General features: G+C 39.6%; 1 protein-coding gene across 9 annotated transcripts; it reads right to left on the bottom strand.

The window, feature by feature from the left end:
- Positions 1–127: 127 nt before the first annotated feature.
- On the bottom strand, positions 128–19,824 carry LOC124072925 (adhesion G protein-coupled receptor E1). Of its 9 annotated transcripts, none has more exons than XM_046414718.1 (20): positions 9,489–9,544; positions 9,206–9,262; positions 6,253–6,324; positions 5,868–6,020; positions 5,595–5,747; positions 5,238–5,384; positions 4,823–4,945; positions 4,628–4,668; positions 4,432–4,536; positions 4,009–4,162; positions 3,739–3,861; positions 3,423–3,613; positions 3,170–3,334; positions 2,876–3,070; positions 2,401–2,618; positions 2,258–2,318; positions 2,079–2,170; positions 1,786–1,954; positions 1,638–1,703; positions 128–691 (listed from the first exon to the last, which is right to left on the bottom strand). In XM_046414718.1, the coding sequence occupies exons 2-20, from the start codon at positions 9,234–9,236 to the stop codon at positions 650–652; spliced, it is 2,301 nt and encodes a 766-aa protein (XP_046270674.1). In that variant the 5' UTR covers positions 9,237–9,262; positions 9,489–9,544; the 3' UTR covers positions 128–649. The 9 variants fall into 9 exon arrangements, with proteins under 9 accessions (XP_046270674.1, XP_046270671.1, XP_046270675.1 ...); XM_046414715.1 differs by having other exon boundaries at positions 3,423–3,622; positions 9,489–9,539; XM_046414719.1 differs by having other exon boundaries at positions 3,423–3,601; positions 9,489–9,537.
- Between the last annotated feature and the right edge of the window lie 287 nt (positions 19,825–20,111).

Here is a 20,111-nt window from a genome sequence, read left to right as displayed (position 1 = left end):
GACTTTCTGTTTGCTTGTTGCCAATTCTGCTAAATCTGGGCACCAACATGAAGAATGTAAAAGAAAAACATTTTTATTTTGCATTTGCAATAAAATAATAAGGCCAGTGGTTAGAAGACCATAAGCAGGAGGTTCATCAAAAATATTTATTTAATTTAAAGCTAGCAGGAAAAGCAGGAAAGGCATTCTTAATGCATTGAAGTCTTGAAATACTTATTATCTGGTAAACAAAATATTCTTTTCAGATACACTGACATAATACATTTAACATGCAAGCTGAATGGGACAGGAATGAAATCACTAATACTTACTGAAACCAATAAAATCAGTGTTGCCATGAAAGTAAAACACGCATTTGGCTTTAATCAAGTTCTAGCTTAACTTATATATATAAAAAAACATTCATTTTTGGAAGACAGGTCTGTCTTATGAAAATACTCACAATTGAATGTTTTCTTCTCAATTAATTTTAACAATCAACAGTTCCATTTCAATAGCTAAGATGCAAAGACAATACTATTTACAGCATTTTGCAGTACAACAAAGTTGTGCATTGGCTACACATGGCAGGACAGTATTGGCTGTGTGTGTGAGATAACAATCTTCAGGAAATACGTCAGACTTGGCTCTCACGTCACTGTTCAGCTCCTCAGACGTGAGAATCTCCTGTGTCCTGGGTGCTCTTGGATACCTGAGGACCACAGATGGGAGAGACAAGCTAATCAGTCATGAAAGATATAAGAAGAAGATATCCTGTCACACCTTATCATGTGCAGAGCCCAGAAGAGACTGATGTGTCTGATTTTGGAAGGTTTCCAGAATTAAACATCCATTGATTTAAGTTTCATAAGCAATTTCATTACAGATCAAATGATGAATTATGCCATCCAAGTGAAAAGTAAATGTTCAATTTAATTTTACTGTGAGCCTTTAATGAGTTTTATTTAATTAGCAAATACAATTATTTTCAAACCACCTTTAGATATGTATTTTACATCCAATGACCTAATCTCCATTAAATCTATTAAGCAATCCTATTATAAATCAAATGCTGAATAATGACATCCAAATGCATAGCAAATGTTTGTAAATGTCATACCGTATCACACTTAATTCAGAACTTTGCCTGGTTGCATTCTGATTCCATCCATCCATCCATTTTCTATACCGCTTATCCGTCAGGGTCGCGGGGGAGCTGGAGCCTATCCCAGCTGACTATGGGCGAGAGGCGGGGTACACCCTGGACTGGTCGCCAGTCAATCGCAGGGCCAACACACAAAGACAAACAACCACACACTCTCACACTCACACCTAGGGGCAATTTGGAGTAGCCAATTAACCTAATGTGCATGTTTTTGGTATTGTGGGAGGAAGCCGGAGTACCCGGAGAAAACCCACGCAGGCACAGGGAGAACATGCAAACTCCACATAGAAGGGCCCAGACCGGGATTCGAACCTGGAACCCTCTTGCTATGAGGCGACAGTGCTAACCACTGCACCACCGTGCCGCCCTGCATTCTGATTCAATTAGTAAATTTGAACTGCAAAACTGATCATACAGTTCAACTCCCGTGACCTTCCGTTTGAAATTCCACATGGATCAGAGACACTATGGTGAAATATTAATAATTTCTTACGTGAGCTTTGCTGGAGTGGAAGCAGCTGAACTCTCTGGACAGGATGTTTCCATACTCTTCCCTCACCTAAAATCACAAAAAAATGCGAGTCTGACACCACAAAAAACAACAGACTTTGTTCTTGATTTCTGAGAGGATCATGACCAACCTGTTCAGAAAACAGACAGTGCATGACAAAGAGCATAAACCCCTGAAGGCTGCCAAAGATGGTGAATAGGTAAGACATGGCTGTTGAGCCCTCCCCAATCTGGAAACTCCCAAAAATCCACATGCTGCCCAACACACACAGCTGAGCTGCTGTAGTACTGATGAATGCCCTGCAGGAGGCAACAAACATACAGTGTTAAAACCTGAGGTGCAATAACACCTTGAACATGCTACAATGTACAGCATAAGCATGCCTGATTATTACAGGCAGCTTGTGCATTAGTCCTGACTTACTGTATTTTCTGCAGATTGTCCAGGTCAGGGTTTAAGCTTGACAACTTTTGTGCCAACGTCCACACAGTGATGAGAAAGAGGAAAATGTTTATCTGAAAGTCAAGAAAAGTGAGGTGTTAAAAAAGGACTGCAGCCATTTTTAGAGATATGGTTGTTTTAATAATAGTTCTCTTACTCACAACAATGATTATACAGGCAGGGGCAAAGAAACTCCAAATGAACTCCAGGTCTAACCAACAGCTGTAATGAATATTGAGAATTTAACATAACCTGGGATTTGGATGAAAATAAATCAAGATCAGCATCAGTAAAAGGGTCTTACTGTCTCTCAGTGCCATATCCTCTGGCATTAACTAAGGCAGAGATTCCCACAATTACAGCTGGGACTCCATAGCCTCCCGCCATCATGTAAAGAGTTTTGAAGTTGATGTTAAAGACCAGGACTACCATCCTGAGGAGTTGTATGCCCTCCAGACACATCCAGCAAAGTACAGCCAGGAGGAAATAATGCAGCAGCCCTGCTACAACTGCACAGCCAATCTAATCCAGTGAGGAGGGAGACAGTTTGACAGCAGTGAAAAAGGGACAAATGATGCTGGTAAATGGTGAGAAAGATATAGACAGAAACTTGCTGAATAATTTTTTCTGAAACTCCTGAATCCAAATAAATGATTGAGTTGCCGTGGTGTTACTCAGTATCTATTCCTCTGCTGTATTCAGAGGTGTCAGAAATATTACTGTGCTCATCTGGACACTGCAGCCATTTTGACTGTGCAAGCTGTTATGGAAATATTTACCTGATTCTCTGTTCGAGAAATGCCTGCAAGGAAAATAACGATGGCAATGAAGAGGCTGATGCAAAGGTGCAAGTGGATGGACGTTCTTGGGCTTTGGATGGAACGAATCAATGAGAATGTCAAGATGCAGATGAACAGGCAAATTAGTGAAAGGGACAAACACACCCAGGTGATCAGCTGCAACTCAAACTGGTCCTGGTTGGAGAGAGCACACATAGAAACAGAAACAGTTCCAACTATAAACTCTGAATTATTGTGTCTTGATTTGCTATGTTAATTATATTAAGTTTTAACCTTTATCTCATAGAGCAATATGAGCACAGCAAAGCTGCCCAGATGGTTGCTGGAGCACACAGTGTAGTTGGTGCTGGACTCCACCACACTGCAGCCCCGAGCAGACCATGTCCCTCCTTTCTCAAAGGAATCCCAGAACACACAGGTGTGGTTAAATTCATCTGTCTGTGAGAACAGAGAGAATAATCATTACAGAAGTTATGTTTTCCTGCAAGGATAGACTGTTATCCTTACTCGCAAAACTATATGCTACCTGATGCAGGTGTTGGAAAGTTAACTGGACTGGCTCTTTGAGGTAGCTTGTGTCTCTGTTACTAACAGTGACAGTCGCGACTTTAGAGTTGATCTTGAAAACGTGGTTAACTTCTGGTTTCATCCCACTAAAGAAGCCATCTGCAGAGTCTTCCAGGTTTGCGTAGGTCAACAAGGACACTGTTGTAAAGCGTTCATAATCTTTCATAATCATAGCAGAACAACACAGGATTAAGTGCACATTCATGATATTCCTAGGTAATCCATATCTTTATGAAAGTGGTTACAAATGTGTTAATTGTAGGCGAGAACGTTACCAGGGTAATTGGAGGGATCTCCAGCAGCTGTCTCCAACTGGATGCCCACTTGGGCTTTCTTCGATGACAAAGTCACAGCCCCCTGAGGTAAGTCAGCCCCCTTATGAACCAGAAGATTGAGCTCTAGACCCAAACCATACAAAGACCAACTTTTCATCAACATGCATTGGTTGTCCGCTGATACTGTAGATGACTTCAGAAAAAGACAAACAAAACAAGCTGTGACTACATTGCACAAATTCATCTGCTTCATGTCAGTTTATATTCAACCTGTGTTACTGGAGGATCTTGTTGTCCCTGGGGATTTAATGAGAGGTCCTATGAGCCTCAGAGCATTCTCCACCAAATCCAGAAAGGTGGAGACTTTCCTGTTATCCTTGAAGGCTTTACCGGACAAGAGCTTGTCGATCACTTTCAACAGTCTCTGCAGACATGGGCGGGGGAGGGAGAGAGGGATCAACATAAGCATGTGCAGGGAGAAACAGGAGACAGAGCCAGACCGAAGCAGACGTTCAGGCTGCACATCATCTCAGGTCAACATAAACATTCTGCAAAGTTGTGCACAGACATGTGAACACCGTGTGACAGAGCTCGAAGGAGGCAGAACTTCCTGTTTCTGAGCTGATGTGAGGATCTGAATGCTTTCTAACATAATGAAAGACTGTCTAACTTTGTAACACAATGCAGAACTACCGTCAGTATGTGATCTCCATCCTGCTCTGATGTATTCTCACTCCCCGTAAGGTTCAGACAGCTTTTTTTCAACTGCACCACAAGATCCTGTGCAACTTGAAATTCCTAGGAGGGTGATTTGGAGATAATTAAACAGGAGTATGAGGCGCTAGACATGTTAGACATATGTTGAATTGTATTAAAACTGTAACTTTACCTCTTTCAGGGCATCCGTATTGAAAACATCACAGTTTAACGCTGAGGTGACAGGAAGTTTTGTATCATTAAATGTTTCATTGAACCTTGGCACTCACATTGTGACGACACCAATACTCATGAAAATGTTCTGTTTTCATATTTACTCAACAAACACTGGTTCATTCATGGATGTTGGAAAAAGATGTGTTCTTACCAGTGCACTTAGACCCTTTGTTGCCATAGTCAGTGAACCCTGTGTTGCATGCACAGTAATGGCCACTGGATCCACGGTGGCAGGTTCCATTTCCGCAGATTGTCTTATCAATCATACATATGTCTGGAATGGAAACAAATCAGGGAGAGGGAAATGGCTACACTGTGTGTTTTAGTCAGTGCTAATGGAACAATAAATATCCTGCTCAACTTGAATGTTCATATCCAAAATGGTGCTTGATAGATTTTCAAAGATAATGCATGAAAAACATAAAGCAGACCAGAACATAACCAAAACACAATGCAGCCACTCCCTAAAGAAGCTCTAATTCAAACATTCATGGTATAATTTGTGCATGTTCGCTCGACTGCACAACCAATATTGAAGTAGAACAAAAATAAAATGTTTTCCTCAACTTCGCATTGCTCCTGAGTTCCAGAGTAATTAGATTTGCCAGATTTTAGACCAAACCCAGCATTACAGACACAGTAACTACTGCCGGGTGTGTTGATGCATGTTGCATTCTGGCCACAAACCGCTTCCTCCTGGCATTCATTAATATCTATATGTGCAGACACACAACATTTGACTGAGTAAGAAAGCCACTGCTCATCCATCAATGATTTTCCAACATCAAAATATAAAAAGATCACACTGGTGTCACATCACTGCAGCACAGTAAGTAAGAATTGCAATTATATACAGTATGAAGACCATATATATGACCCATTATAGTATTTTCTTATAATGAGGGTAATGATGATTATTTTACCTTTACATGTCACGTTGTCACCGCGATGAAATTTTTTCACCCCAGTAGAGGAAATGAATCCATCATCACAAAAGCAGGAATAATGTGGAATTGTGTTTTCACATTTGGCATTAGGCCCACACAAGCCTTTGTCCTCAAGACACTCATTGATATCTAAAGGAAGAGATCAAGAGAAGACTTTTATATTCAGATGATGACTGCAGCAGTAAAACTTCAATGCAAAATGCAATCAGAGTCTCTGTCATTGTTGTTTCAATATACATTATGACTTACCTTTACATGTTGCAGATAATGCTGTAAAATTCACAGCATTTGTTGATGATCTGAAACCATCACGACATTGGCAGTAGAAGCTGCCATTTGTGTTGAAACAAGCTGAATTCTCTGGACAGAGTGGAACATCGTCTTCATCACATTCATCCATATCTTAATGAAAAACACAGCAATGTAAAATAGATAGATATAACATAAGTGCTGAAATGAACACATATACAAGGTGGATTTAACACTAAATATGGCCTGTATGACATGCATTTGATACGGATGATTTAATTTCATACAAATCATTCATTCATACACAGCAAATGTTATTATGTGTATGTTATGTATATGTATATGCAAAGATGAACTATATGACAAACAAGTTTGTTTTTCATACCAATGCATTGTTGCCTCAAACGAAAAAATCCTGGTGGGCAAGATGTGACCACAATGAAGGAGAGGTACAGAGCTGAAAAACAAGCAGGCAAATGTTCAGTCTGCCATGCTTTGTTGGACATTAATGCAGCATTTTCACTTTCTGCTGGCTTTGATTTTTTTCACCTTTGTTTTTTTGTTTTTTTTATTAGTTTAGTTATTTTTTATATACATTTGTGTCTCTGCAAGGACATTAAAGAGTCTGACCACACAAATGACACCAGAAATACTAAATTTCCTCATTCTCTACCCTCAGAGTGTCCCAACATTATCTGTATCATAATTAAAAATGAAGTCATGGGCGTATGGAGAACTCTGCTTCCTATGTGTGAGGAAACTTCAGCTGGCATGGCACAAGCACAAAATAGCATCACATCCTCAGGCAGTAAAAGTGCTGAATCAGTCTTTTGTGGTCGCCTGAACGACACCATATGGGTGTAATATAAAGTACATGGAAACAGGAAGAAAGTCTTTTGTTAATTGTTTATACAATGAGCACACTTTGAAATAAGCAGCTAATTTAACTGTTAATGAAAATGTCTGTTCATCTGCATCACAAAAAGGTATCATCCCAGTTATCCCAGCTCAACACTTTTGCTGCTCAAGAGTTTTCTGCAACACTCAGAGGTGAATGGACTTTTTTGTTATGGGTTTCATTTTCAGTCCCTTGTGTTTTCTTGTCTTCTCTTGTGTTTCCCCCTTCTTCTTGTGTCTTTATTTTGTCCCTGTATGTTTCATGTGTGTCTCTGTGTGTTGAGCAGAGCTGGATGGTGCTGACTTTCCTTCTTCCTTACCACCAACTTGTCTGCACAGCTGCAACTCATCCACCACAATCAACTCCACCCCTCGCCAGCCGTATTTAAGGACCGATTCATTTGCTCCATTTCCATCAGATCATGCAATCATATTGGTGTTATAGGTTTCAGGCCTGCTGTTACTACTTATTGCACCCTCGTTGTTTTGCTTTCCAATGTCAGTCTCTGGTGCTATAGGTTCGCTTCCTCCATTTTTGCATGCCCTGCCCAGCTCTGCTTTCATATGCCTCCTCAAGATCTCTCCCCTCTCTGGATTAATCTCTGGACATCTTCTCCCTGTGAATCACCTGCCTCACGCTACCCTTCTTGGATTCAGCTTATTCCCCTCACCTGGATTCTCTGGAACAGACGTTTTGCTCAGCTAATTCTATTATTCATACATTTTGTAAATAAATCTTTTGATTGAATATTCATCTTCAAGTTGAGTGTGTTCTGCTCACTGGTCTTAAGTCTTATTAAATCGTAACATTTTTCTAATTAGAAAAAAACAACAACAACACCACACCCTCAACCAGTTAAAACTTCTGCTTAGATATTTAGACAGCAGGAGTAACAGGTATGTTTCTGGTGATTTTAGGAAAGCTAAACATTTAATCACTAACTAGGAATTAATTGAAATTGACAGAACTAACTTACACAAACACGAATGATGCTCGCTAAGATTATGACAACACCACGAAACATTTCATTGGTAACAGATCTGACACAAGATAGAGTCTCTCAGTACTGATACTGATAGCAACAAATATTTTCTTCCTGTGAGGGCAGATATGGTCGCTACGAGGCAACAAGTAATGTGGGCGCTGAGCGATGAGCTCATAGTGTATAAATATCACTTTGAAAGCAGAAAAACAGAACTCCTCTGTACAGTGGGCCCCAGATAGTGGATTAGTTGAAGAAAAAGCTGCTGTGTTCAGGGTCCCACTCCTTCCTTTTCTATTTGGGCTCTTTCTCATGCTTAGGTTTCAGATTTTGACTGCTGCAGAGGCTCACATTAAGAACTGTGACAGTCTGAGTTTCCTGGCAGATTTTATCTCAGTGCAAAGTGATAAAACATTGAATAAGGCAATAAGCAATATTATATTCTTTCAACTTAACTAAAGGTTGTTTTTTTTAAAATTGTGTACATATTAAAATACAGGTGCATCTCAAAACATTTGCATATTGTGGAAAAGTTCTTCTTAATTTGTATTCATAAAGTGAAACTTTCATACTTTATACATTCATACACATACAGTGAAATATTTTAAGCCTTTTTTGCTTTAATTTCAATGATTATGGCTTACAGCTTATTATCAAAATCAAAAATCCAGTATCTTAAAATATTAGAATTTTTCATTTCGAGTTTGATTAAATTCCTATTCATACAGTATAAATATCGGGTAGCTCTTGGTCTAGTTCAGTTCAACCACAATCATGGGGAAGACTGCTGACGAAAGAGAAAAAGAACTGGGCTGTTGCTCAGTGGTCCAAAGTCCTCTTTTCAGATGTAAGCAAATTTTACATTTCATTTAGAAATCAAGGTCTCAGAGTCTGGAGGAAGAGTCTAGAAGCACAGAATCCAATTTGCTTATAGTCTAGTGTGAAGTTTCCACAGTTGGTGATGATTTGGGGTATCATGTCATCTGCTATAGTGTTGGTCCACTGTGTTTTATCAAGTCCAGAGTCAATGTGTGTCAGCTCTGTGACTGACTGGCAACCCGTCCAGGGTGTAACCTGCTTCTCACCTGTAGTCAGCTGGGATAGGCTCCAGCCCCCCTGCGACCCTAATGGATAAGTGGTATAGAAAATGGATGGATGGATGGATTTTTGATTTTCACATTTCACATTACGTGCAATGAATCTAGAATATGAGAAAGTTTCGCTTTTTGAATTAAACTACAAAAAAAATAAAAAGAACTTTGGCATGATATTCATATTTTTGAGATGCACGTATATATGGTGATACAGATATACTTAAATACCTAAATACCTATTCTTAAAATTCTGCTGGCTGCTGCCAAGTGCATTTCCCTCCTTGCAGCACAGAACATTTTAAAACTTTGTCAGCAGATGATTTTCCAGCAACTACTGTGTAAATGGATGGCAGATGTGACTTACAGAGTGTCAGGAGGCTCCACCTGCTTGCCATGGTGAAGAGGGTAATGCTGTCCAGGTCTGTATAAGCAAAGTTAAAACAACCAAAACATTAGCTGTTTCTGTGACATAATTGTTGAGGGGAAAAAATGTATCCACCAGTCAGATTAATAATTAGCGTGGAAATAATAACTATTGTACAACCTGATGCTAACAAATAAAACACACACACACACACACACACACACAAGCTGGAATCACTATACTCTCATCTCATACAGTGGCCTCTCCTTTCGCCCACTCTTACTGTCTCTGCCTCTTTCTCTTCTTTGACTTTTCCTTCACTCACTTCTTCAGTCTCTCTCAATCACCTCTGAATCACATCTCTTACTGTGAGGTTTGTAGGGGGTGTGTGCAGCCAGGGGTTTTCAGGAACTTCCGGTCTTGATGGGGACTGGGGAGGGGTGATACTTAGAGGAAGTGATTGTGTCAACTAAATTCACTCTGTTTCCATGACAACAACTTTTTTCTAAGCAGTGTTTTACACTGCACTTTATGTCTCTTCTCACTGTGTCTTCCCGTCTCATCTCTGTGCATCAGATGGGGTGTCAAGTGGAGTTTGACTAGTCATTGTTGTACAAAGTCCTGCTGGTGGGTCTGCCGCCCAGCTGCAGGCAGTTTTAGCACTCAGCTGGTAGACTATGGCGCTGACATATTTATGTAGCATGTATATATGTAGCTTTTTCCCCTGAGTGTGTCAGTAAAAGGGTAGTTAGGTCATGCGATTAATGTTTACTGTTGAACAACAGAAAGAGTACAAGCTGCTACTGCAAAGCAAGATCTTTGTACGTTTTGAAAAGTGTTTGTCTGGGAGAGAATATGCTTTTGAGAAACCCTGTTACATAATATTCTTTCCCTCATCAGACTTTTTTTTGATGTTCATCGAGTCTTTGTCGGAAGGCGTCACTACCCTGTAGAGACTTAACTTGTGCTTTACTTACTTATATTTTGAAAATACAGACATGCTGTTTGGCATTTGTAAGAGCAACCTAACCAACCTTTATTGTTGTCAGGTCACAGTGAGCAGGTCACTTTCAGGTATCAAGGCTCACTGAGTGACTCGCAGAGTGTTTGTTGCATTATTTCACCACTTCTATACAATGAGAATTTACTGACAGTAGCAGCCTGTGTGTTGAGATGAGTGATACAACACAAGTAATTTTTTTTTTACCACACACACTGACTTAATGACAATAATAGATACAATACTTTTATGATCTTGGAGTGATTAAATACATTGTGAGATATTAGTGTAAAACCTCGATGAGTTACTATCATACAAACACAAAACAACACTATGTTCTATTTCCTCTGTAACTGTTTCTATATTTAACAGGACTGTCACGCCTGAAGGCTGAGAAGAAGAACTTTTCATTGTGCTGGTTTGGCAATGACATTCTCTTTGCTCTTTAACAAAACTCCAAACCTCACTCTTAGTTTGTTGGTGTCTTGTTGTTTGCTAGTGCCACTGAATCTGGGCTGTGAACATAAAGAACTTAAAAGAAAAATAACTTGTCCTTCAGCTGTTCAAAGCTTGTTTTTTATTCTGCATTTGTAATAAAAAAAAATAGCACTGCCAGTGGTGGAGATACCATAAGCATGAGGTACATTAAAAATACAGATTTATTTAAAGCTTGCAGGAGAGGCATTCTTAAACATTCAAGTTTTTAAATATTTATTTTCTGAACTTTCATTCATTCATTTTCTATACTGCTTATCCATCAGGGTCACAGGGGGGCTTGAGCCTATCCCAGCTAACACAAAGACAGACAACCACACACTCACACCTAGGGGGCATTGTAGAGTAGCCAATAAACCTAATAGCATGTTTTTGGGATTGTGGGAGGAAGCCGGAGTACCCAGAGAAAACCCACGCAGGCACAAGGAGAACCTGCAAACTCCACACAGAAAGATCCAGACCAAGATTTGAACCTGGAACCCTCTTGAGATCAGGCAACAGTGCTAACCACTGCACCACCGTGCCGCCCTATTATCTGAACTTGGTAAATAAAATAAAGATATATAGACATAATACATTTAACATGCACACTGAATGGAGCAGGAATACATTCACTAATATTTACTGTTAATTCCAGCGATATATACAAAAATATACCTTGAAATACATTTCTTTAAGACAGTTGTCCTCCTTTTTGTTGCTCATATTTAGATAATATCAATTTAAATACACTATAAAAACAAAATATTGGGACACCTGACCATTACATTAACAGGGACTTGAACGGCATTTGCATGACAAAATTAATATGGAGTTGGCCCCCCCTTTGCAACTCTAACAGCATCCACTCTTTTGGGAAGGCTTTCCACAAGATTTTGGAGTGTTTCTGTGGGAATTTATTCCCATTCATGCAAAAGAGGACTTGTGAGGTCAGACCTCACAAGTGCTGTTGCATCAAATCACATCAATGTTGCATCAAAAGGCCTGACTCGCAATTCCAGTTCATCCCAAAGATGTTGGATGGGGTTGAGGTCAGGGCTCTGTGTGGGCCAGTCAATTTCTTCCACACCAAACTCATCCAACGATGTCTTTATGGACTTTGCTTAAGATTTCCCTTCAGTAAGGGGCCAAGCCCAACCCCTGATAAACCCCAAAAGCTCCATACTACACCTGAATTCAATAATGAAGATATGTGTCCCAATACTTTTGTCTAAGTAGCATATGTCGGACAAGTTACCCAGAAAACAGATTTTGCCCCTGAAATATCTTTCAGAATGTCTTTGCTTGTTGATTAAGTACCTGGAGAACACAAGTCAAATAAGATGCACCTGACAAACCAGGTCTTGATAATATCATGTATCATTTTGATATTTTAGTCAAAGATCTGTCCATTCTTTCCACATATGAAAAAAATATTTGGAGAGATATTTTTTTAAGCAACTGATATTATTTACCATGTAATAAATACTCCAATAAAATCAGTGTGGACATGAAAGTAAAATACACTTTTGGCTCTAATCAAGTTCCAGCTTAGCTTACACATAAAAAAATCATTCATTTTTTGAAGATAGGTCTGTATTATGAAAATACTCACTATTGAATGTTTTTTTTCTCAATTAATTGTAACAACCAACAGTTCCATTTCAGTAGCTTAAGATGCAAAGACAAACTCAATAACAAATATACTATTTACAGCATTTTGCAGTACAACAAAATTGTGCATTGGCTACACATGGCAGGACAGTATTGGCTGTGTGTGTGAGATAATCTCCAGGAAATACGTCAGACTTTGCTCTCACGTCACTGTTCAGCTCCTCAGATGTGAGAATCTCCTGTGTCCTGGGTGCTCTTGGATGCCTGAGGACCACAGATGGGAGAGACAAGCTAATCAGTCATGAAAGATATAAGAAGAAGATATCCTGTCACACCTTGTCATGTGCAGAGCCCAGAAGAGACTGATATGTCTGATTTTGGAAGGTTTCCAGAATTAAACATCCATTGATTTAAGTTTCATAAGCAATCTCATTACAGATCAAATGATGAATTATGCCATCCAAGTGAAAAGTAAATGTTCAATTTAATTTTACTGTGAGCATTTAATGTGTTTTATTTAATTAGCAAATACAATTATTTTCAAACCACATTTATGTATTTTATGAAAATAAATAAAAAATTAAACTAAAAATGAATATACTGTATCATATTTAATTCAGAACTTTGCCTTGCTGCATTCTAATTAAATAGGTGGATTTGAACTGCAAAATTGTTGGATTATTCAGTTTTACTCCTGAGACATTCCACTTGAAATTCCTCCTGAATCAGAAACACTACGGTGAAATATACATCTGATCAGCCACATCATCTATTTACAGTGGGTTCTGACAATCATATAATCATATTACCCCAGAGGGTATTTTGTGTTCCTTCCCATGACAGGTCAGAAATGTTTTGGCAGCACAAGAGGAGGCTACAAAATATCAAGCAGGTAGTTTTAATGTTGTGGCTGGTTGGTATCACTTACATGAGCTTTGCTAGAGTGCGACCAGCTGAACTCTGAGTAGCTCTTCTTCTTAGGTGCATATAATCTGGACAGGATGATTCCATACTCTTCTCTCACCTAAAATCACAATACAAATGTGAGTCTGACACCACAAAAAGCAGACTTTGTTCTTGATTTCTGAGGTGATTGTGACCAACCTGTTTAGAAAACAGACAGTGCATGACAAAGAGCATAACCCCCTGAAGGCTGCCAAAGATGGTGAATAGGTAAGACATGGCTGTTGAACTTTCCTCAAACTGGAAACACCCAAAGATCCACATTATACCCAACACACACAGCTGAGCCACTGCAGTAATGATGAACGCCCTGCAGGAGACAATAAAGATACACTGTGGTGAAACCTGGGGAAATTTAACACCTTGTACAAGGAAGTCCTAGTCCTGACTTACTTTATTTTCTGCAGATTGTCCAGGTCAGGGTTTAAACTTGAGAACTTTTGTGCCAACTTCCACACAGTGATGAGAAAGAAGAAAATGTTTATCTGAAAGTCAAGAAAAGTGAGGTGTTAAAAAAGGACTGCAGCCATTTTTAGAGATATTTTTGCTTTAATAATTGTTTTCTTACTCACAACAATGATTACACAGACAGGGGCGAAGAAACTCCAAATGAACTCCAGGTCTAACCAACAGCTGTAATGAATATTGAGAATTTAACATAACCTGGGATTTGGATGAAAATAAATCAAGATCAGCATCAGTAAAAGGGTCTTACTGTCTCTCAGTGCCATATCCTTTGGCATTAACTAAGGCAGAGATTCCCACAATTACAGCTGGGACTCCATAGCCTCCCGCCATCATGTAAAGAGTTTTGAAGTTGGTGTTGAAGACCAGGACTACCATCCTGAAGAGTTGTATGCCCTCCAGACACATCCAGCAAAATGCGGCAAGGAAGAAGAAATGCAGCAGCCCTGCTACAACTGCACAGCCAATCTAATCCAGTGAGGAGGGAGACAGTTTGACAGCAGTGAAAAAGGGACAAATGATGTTGGGAAATGGTGAAAAAGAAATAAACAGAAACTCACTGTGCAAGCTGTTACAGAAATATTTACCTGATTCTCTGTTCGAGAAATGCCTGCAAGGAAAATAATGATAGCGATGAAGAGGCTGATGCAAAGGTGCAAGTGGATGGACGTTCTCGGGCTTTGGATGGAACGAATCAATGAGAATGTCAAGATGCAGATGAACAGGCAAATTAGTGAAAGGGACAAACACACCCAGGTGATCAGCTGCAACTCAAACTGGTCCTGGTTGGAGAGAGCACACATAGAAACAGAAACAGTTCCAACTATAAACTCTGAATTATGAACGTTATGACTTGTTATGAAACTTAATTATATTAAGTTTTAACCTTTATCTCATAGAGCGCCATGAGCACAGCAAAGCTGCTCAGATGGTTGCAGGAGCACACAGTGTAGTTGGTGCTGGACTCCACCACACTGCAGCCCCGAGCAGACCATGTCCCTCCTTTCTCAAAGGAATCCCAGAACACACAGGTGTGGTTAAATTCATCTGTCTGTGAGAACAGAGAGAATAATCATTACAGAAGTTACGTTTTCCTGCAAGGATAGACTGTTATCCTTACTCGCAAAACTATATGCTACCTGATGCAGGTGTTGGAAAGTTAACTGGACTGGCTCTTTGAGGTAGCTTGTGTCTCTGTTACTAACAGTGACAGTCGCGACTTTAGAGTTGATCTTGAAAACGTGGTTAACTTCTGGTTTCATCCCACTAAAGAAGCCATCTGCAGAGTCTTCCAGGTTTGCGTAGGTCAACAAGGATGCTGCTGTAAAGCCTTTCATAATCATAGCAGAACAACACAGGATTACGTGAACATTCATGGTATTCATAGGTTCATAGGTTACAAATGTGTTAATTGTAGGCGAGAACGTTACCAGGGTAATTGGAGGGATCTCCAGCAGCTGTCTCCAACTGGATGCCCACCTGGGCTTTCTTCGATGACAAAGTCACAGCTCCCTGAGGTAAGCCAGCCCCCTTATGAACCAGAAGATTGAGCTCTAGACCCATACAATACAAAGAGCAGCTTTTCATCAACATGCATTGGTTGTCCGCTGATACTGTAGATGACTTCAGAAAAAGACAATAAACAAAACAAGCTGTGACAACATTGCACAAATTCATCTGCTTCATGTCAGTTTATATTCAACCTGTGTTACTGGAGGATCTTGTTGTCCCTGGGGATTTAATGAGAGGTCCTATGAGCCTCAGAGCATTCTCCACCAAATCCAGAAAGGTGGAGACTTTCCTGTTATCCTTGAAGGCTTTACCGGACAAGAGCTTGTCGATCACTTTCAACAGTCTCTGCAGACATGGGCGGGGGAGGGAGAGAGGGATCAACATAAGCATGTGCAGGGAGAAACAGGAGACAGAGCCAGACCGAAGCAGACGTTCAGGCTGCACACCATCTCAGGTCAACATAAACATTCTGCAAAGTTGTGCACAGACATGTGAACACCATGTGACAGAGCTCGAAGGAGGCAGAACTTCCTGTTTCTGAGCTGATGTGAGGATCTGAATACTTTCTAACATAATGAAAGACTGCCTAACTTTGTAACACAATGCAGAACTACCGTCAGTATGTGATCTCCATCCTGCTCTGATGTATTCTCACTCCCCGTAAGGTTCAGACAGCTTTTTTTCAACTGCACCACAAGATCCTGTGCAACTTGAAATTCCTAGGAGGGTGATTTGGAGATAATTAAACAGGAGTATGAGGCGCTAGACATGTTAGACATATGTTGAATTGTAATAAAACTGTAACTTTACCTCCTTCAGGGCATCCGTATTGAAAACATCACAGTTTAACGCTGAGGTGACAGGAAGTTTTGTATCATTAAATGTTTCATTGAACCTTGGCACTCACATTGTGACGACACCAATACACATGAAAATGTTCTGTTTTCATATTTACTCAACAAACACTGGTTCATTCATGGATGTTGGAAAAAGATGTGTTCTTACCAGTGCACTTAGACCCTTTGTTGCCATAGTCAGTGAACCCTGTGTTGCATGCACAGTAATGGCCACTGGCTCCACGGTGGCAGGTTCCATTTCCGCAGATTGTCTTATCAATCATACATATGTCTGGAATGGAAACAAATCAGGGAGAGGGAAATGGCTACACTGTGTGTTTTAGTCAGTGCTAATGGAACAATAAATATCCTGCTCAACCTGAATGTTCATATCCAAAATGGTGCTTGATAGATTTTCAAAGATAATGAAAAACATAAAGCAGACCAGAACATAACCAAAACACAATGCAGCCACTCCCTAAAGAAGCTCTAATTCAAACATTCATGGTATAATTTGTGCCTGTTCGCTCGACTGCACAACTAATATTGAAGCAGAACAAAAATAAAATGTTTTCCTCACCTTCGCATTGCTCCTGAGTTCCAGAGTAATTAGATTTGCCAGATTTTAGACCAAACCCAGCATTACAGACACAGTAACTACTGCCGGGTGTGTTGATGCATGTTGCATTCTGGCCACAAACCGCTTCCTCCTGGCATTCATTAATATCTATATGTGCAGACACACAACATTTGACTGAGTAAGAAAGCCACTGCTCATCCATCAATGATTTTTCAACATCAAAATATAAAAAGATCACACTGGTGTCACATCACTGCAGCACAGTAAGTAAGAATTGCAATTATATACAGTATGAAGACCATATATATGACCTATCATAGTATTTTCTTATAATGAGGGTAATGATGATTATTTTACCTTTACATGTCACGTTGTCACCGCGATGAAATTTTTTCACCCCAGTAGAGGAAATGAATCCATCCTCACAAAAGCAGGAATAATGTGGAATTGTGTTTTCACATTTGGCATTAGGCCCACACAAGCCTTTGTCCTCAAGACACTCATTGATATCTAAAGGAAGAGATCAAGAGAGGAGTTTTATATTCAGATGATGACTGCAGCAGTAAAACTTCAATGCAAAATGCAATCAGAGTCTCTGTCATTGTTGTTTCAATATACATCATGACTTACCTTTACATGTTGCAGATGTTTCGCCCGTAAAATTCACAGCATTTGTTGATGATCTGAAACCATCATGACATTGGCAGTAGAAGCTGCCATTTGTGTTGAAACAAGCTGAATTCTCTGGACAGGGTGGAACATCGTCTTCATCACATTCATTTATATCTTAATGAAAAACACAGCAATGTAAAATAGATAGATATAACATAAGTGCTGAAATGAACACATATACAAGGTGGATTTAACACTAAATATGGCCTGTATGACATGCATTTGATACGTATGATTTAATTTCATAAGAATCATTCATTCATACACAGCAAATTTTGCTATGTGTATGTTATGTATACGTATGTGCAAAGATGAACTATATGACAAACAAGTTTGTTTTTCATACCAATGCAACCTTTCTTCGAACGATTAAATCCCAGTGGGCAAGATGTGACCACAGTGAAGGAGAGGTAGAGAGCTGAAAAGCAAGCAGGCAAATGTTCAGTCTGCCATGCTTTGTTGGACATTAATGCAACATTTTCACTTTCTGCTTGATCTGCAAACACTTTTTTTGTTTTTTTTAATCATAATTTTTTTGATATACATTTGTGTCTCTGCAAGGACATTTAAGAGTCTGACCACACAAATAACACCAGAAATATTCTGACAAAAAGTAAATTTCCTCATTCTCTACCCTCAGAGTGTCCCAACATTATCTGCATCATAATTAAAAATGAACTCATGGGCGTATGGAGAACTCTGCTTCCTAGGTGTGAGGAAACTTCAGCTGGCATGGCACAAGAACAAAATAGCATCACATCCTCAGGCAGTAAAAGTGCTGAATCAGTCCTTTGTGGTCGCCTGAACGACACCATATGGGTGTAATACAAAGTACATGGAAACAGGAAGAAAGTCTTTTGTTAATTATCAGTTTATGCAATGAGCACGCTTTCAAATAAGCAGCTAATTTAAAGTTAACCCTAGAACACTAACGTTAAAATTAGTAACACCATCACTAACGTTGGGTATATTTTACCCGATATAATATCTCGGGTAAAATACAGTTTATCACACCAGCGTTCATCATGCCATATAGGACACACAGTGGCCACCTCTTGGTTTTTCTTTCACAGCTGTACTGAGCACACATTTGGTCGAAAGTATCAACACATCCCTTCATTTGGTTGTAAAATTCGATCACTTCAAAATTGTGTGGGTGAAAATCACCCGACGTTAGTGTTCTAGGGTTAATGAAAATGTCTGTTCATCTGAATCACAAAGAGGTATCATCCCAGTTATTCCAGTTCAAGACTTTTGCTGCTCAAGAGTTTTCTGCAACGCTCAGAGGTGAATGAACTTTTGTACTTAGAAAAAAGAACACCTCACTGTCAACAGATTCATTATTTGTTTGACAGTTTGTAGAAAATAGTTATCAGTAAAAACAGTTACTTTCTACTGATTTCAGAGGAACTGGCCATTTTATTGCTAACTTTTGCAAGGAACTGATTCAAATAGACAACTTACACTTACACGAATGGTGCTCACTGAGGTTATGATCACAGCACCACAAAACATTTCATTGGTATCAGATTTGACACAGGATATAATCTCTCATGGCAACAAATATTTTCTTGCTCTGAGGGCAGATGTGGTCCCTATCAGGCGACAAGAAATGTGGGTGCTGAGCAATGAGCTCATAGTGTATAAATATCACTTTGAAAGCAGTGTTCAGTATCCCACTCCTTCCTTTTCTCTTTGAGCTCTTTCTCACAGTTAGACTTCAGCTTCTGACTGCTGCAGAGGCTCACACTAAGAACTGAGTTTTCTGGCAGATTTTATCTCAGTGCAAAGTAAAGTAGTAAAACACTGAATGGAAATTAGCATCATTATATTGTTTTGATTTTTATCAGTAGCAGCTGTTTTACTCTTGATGTGTGTTTTCATTGTCACTTTCTTTCAAATTTCTTCATACAACATTATCAGAATTATTCTCTTTGAAATGTCAAAACATTTGATTACAGTATTTGGTGATACCGATGTAACTACCTATTCCAAAACTTTAAACGCAAACGTTTGCAGGCTACTGCAATGTTTGCTTCCCTCCTTGCAGTACAGAACATTTTAAACCCATGTCAGCAGATGATTTTCCATCCAAACTACTGTGAGAATGAATGACATATGTGACTTACTCAGTATTAGGAGGCTCCACCTGCCCGCCATGGTGAAGAGAATAAAGCTGTCCAGGTCTGTATAAGCAAAGTTGAGGCAATCAGAACTTAAACCTGTGAACTATATGGTTCTCTTCTCTTCTCTTCTCTTCTCTTCTCTTCTCTTTTCACAGTTCCACCATCTGTTACAAGGTTGTTCAATGTTAAGAAAAACAAAGGGTATCCACCAGTCAAGTTAATAAGTGGTGTGGAAAAAGTAACTACAGTGCATGCCGATGCTAACAGATCAAAAAATATATATGCATATGTAAGCTGGAATCACTATACTTTCATCTCAGACAGTGACCTCTCTTTCTCCTCTTTCACTTTCCCCTTTGTCACTACTGAGGTTACATGCTGAAACATGCTTGGTTTTCTAGGGAGGGGTTTGTCTCAGTCCCTCTCTGGCTCTCGCTCCCTCCCTCGCTCCATCCCTCGCTCCCTCCCTTTCTTTCCTCTTTCTGTCAGTCTTTCAGTCTGAATCACATTTCTTACTCTAAGGTTTGTAGGAGCGAAACTCTGTTTCCATGACAACAACCATTTATTAAGCAGTGTTTTTGCAGCGCGCTTTAAGTCTCTTCTCGCTGTGTCTTCCTGTCTCAACTCTGTGCATTTTTCATTGGACTTGATGGGAGTTGGGGGA

This window comes from Scatophagus argus, chromosome 16, assembly GCF_020382885.2.
Source record: "Scatophagus argus isolate fScaArg1 chromosome 16, fScaArg1.pri, whole genome shotgun sequence".
In the NCBI taxonomy this organism is placed as follows: domain Eukaryota; kingdom Metazoa; phylum Chordata; class Actinopteri; family Scatophagidae; genus Scatophagus; species Scatophagus argus.
Note: the sequence above shows the minus strand (reverse complement) of the source record. Positions and strands in the feature narration are given on the sequence as shown.

Coding starts and splice junctions, on each gene's coding strand:
- LOC124072925 (XM_046414714.1), bottom strand. CDS start 19,481: ATGGCGGGCAGGTGGAGCCTCCTAATACTGA. Junction 16,085..16,238: donor CAAAGGGTCTAAGTGCACTG/GTAAGAACACAT, acceptor CTGTCACCTCAG/CGTTAAACTGTGATGTTTTC. Junction 14,773..14,860: donor CTTTCCAACACCTGCATCAG/GTAGCATATAGT, acceptor CTGTTCTCACAG/ACAGATGAATTTAACCACAC.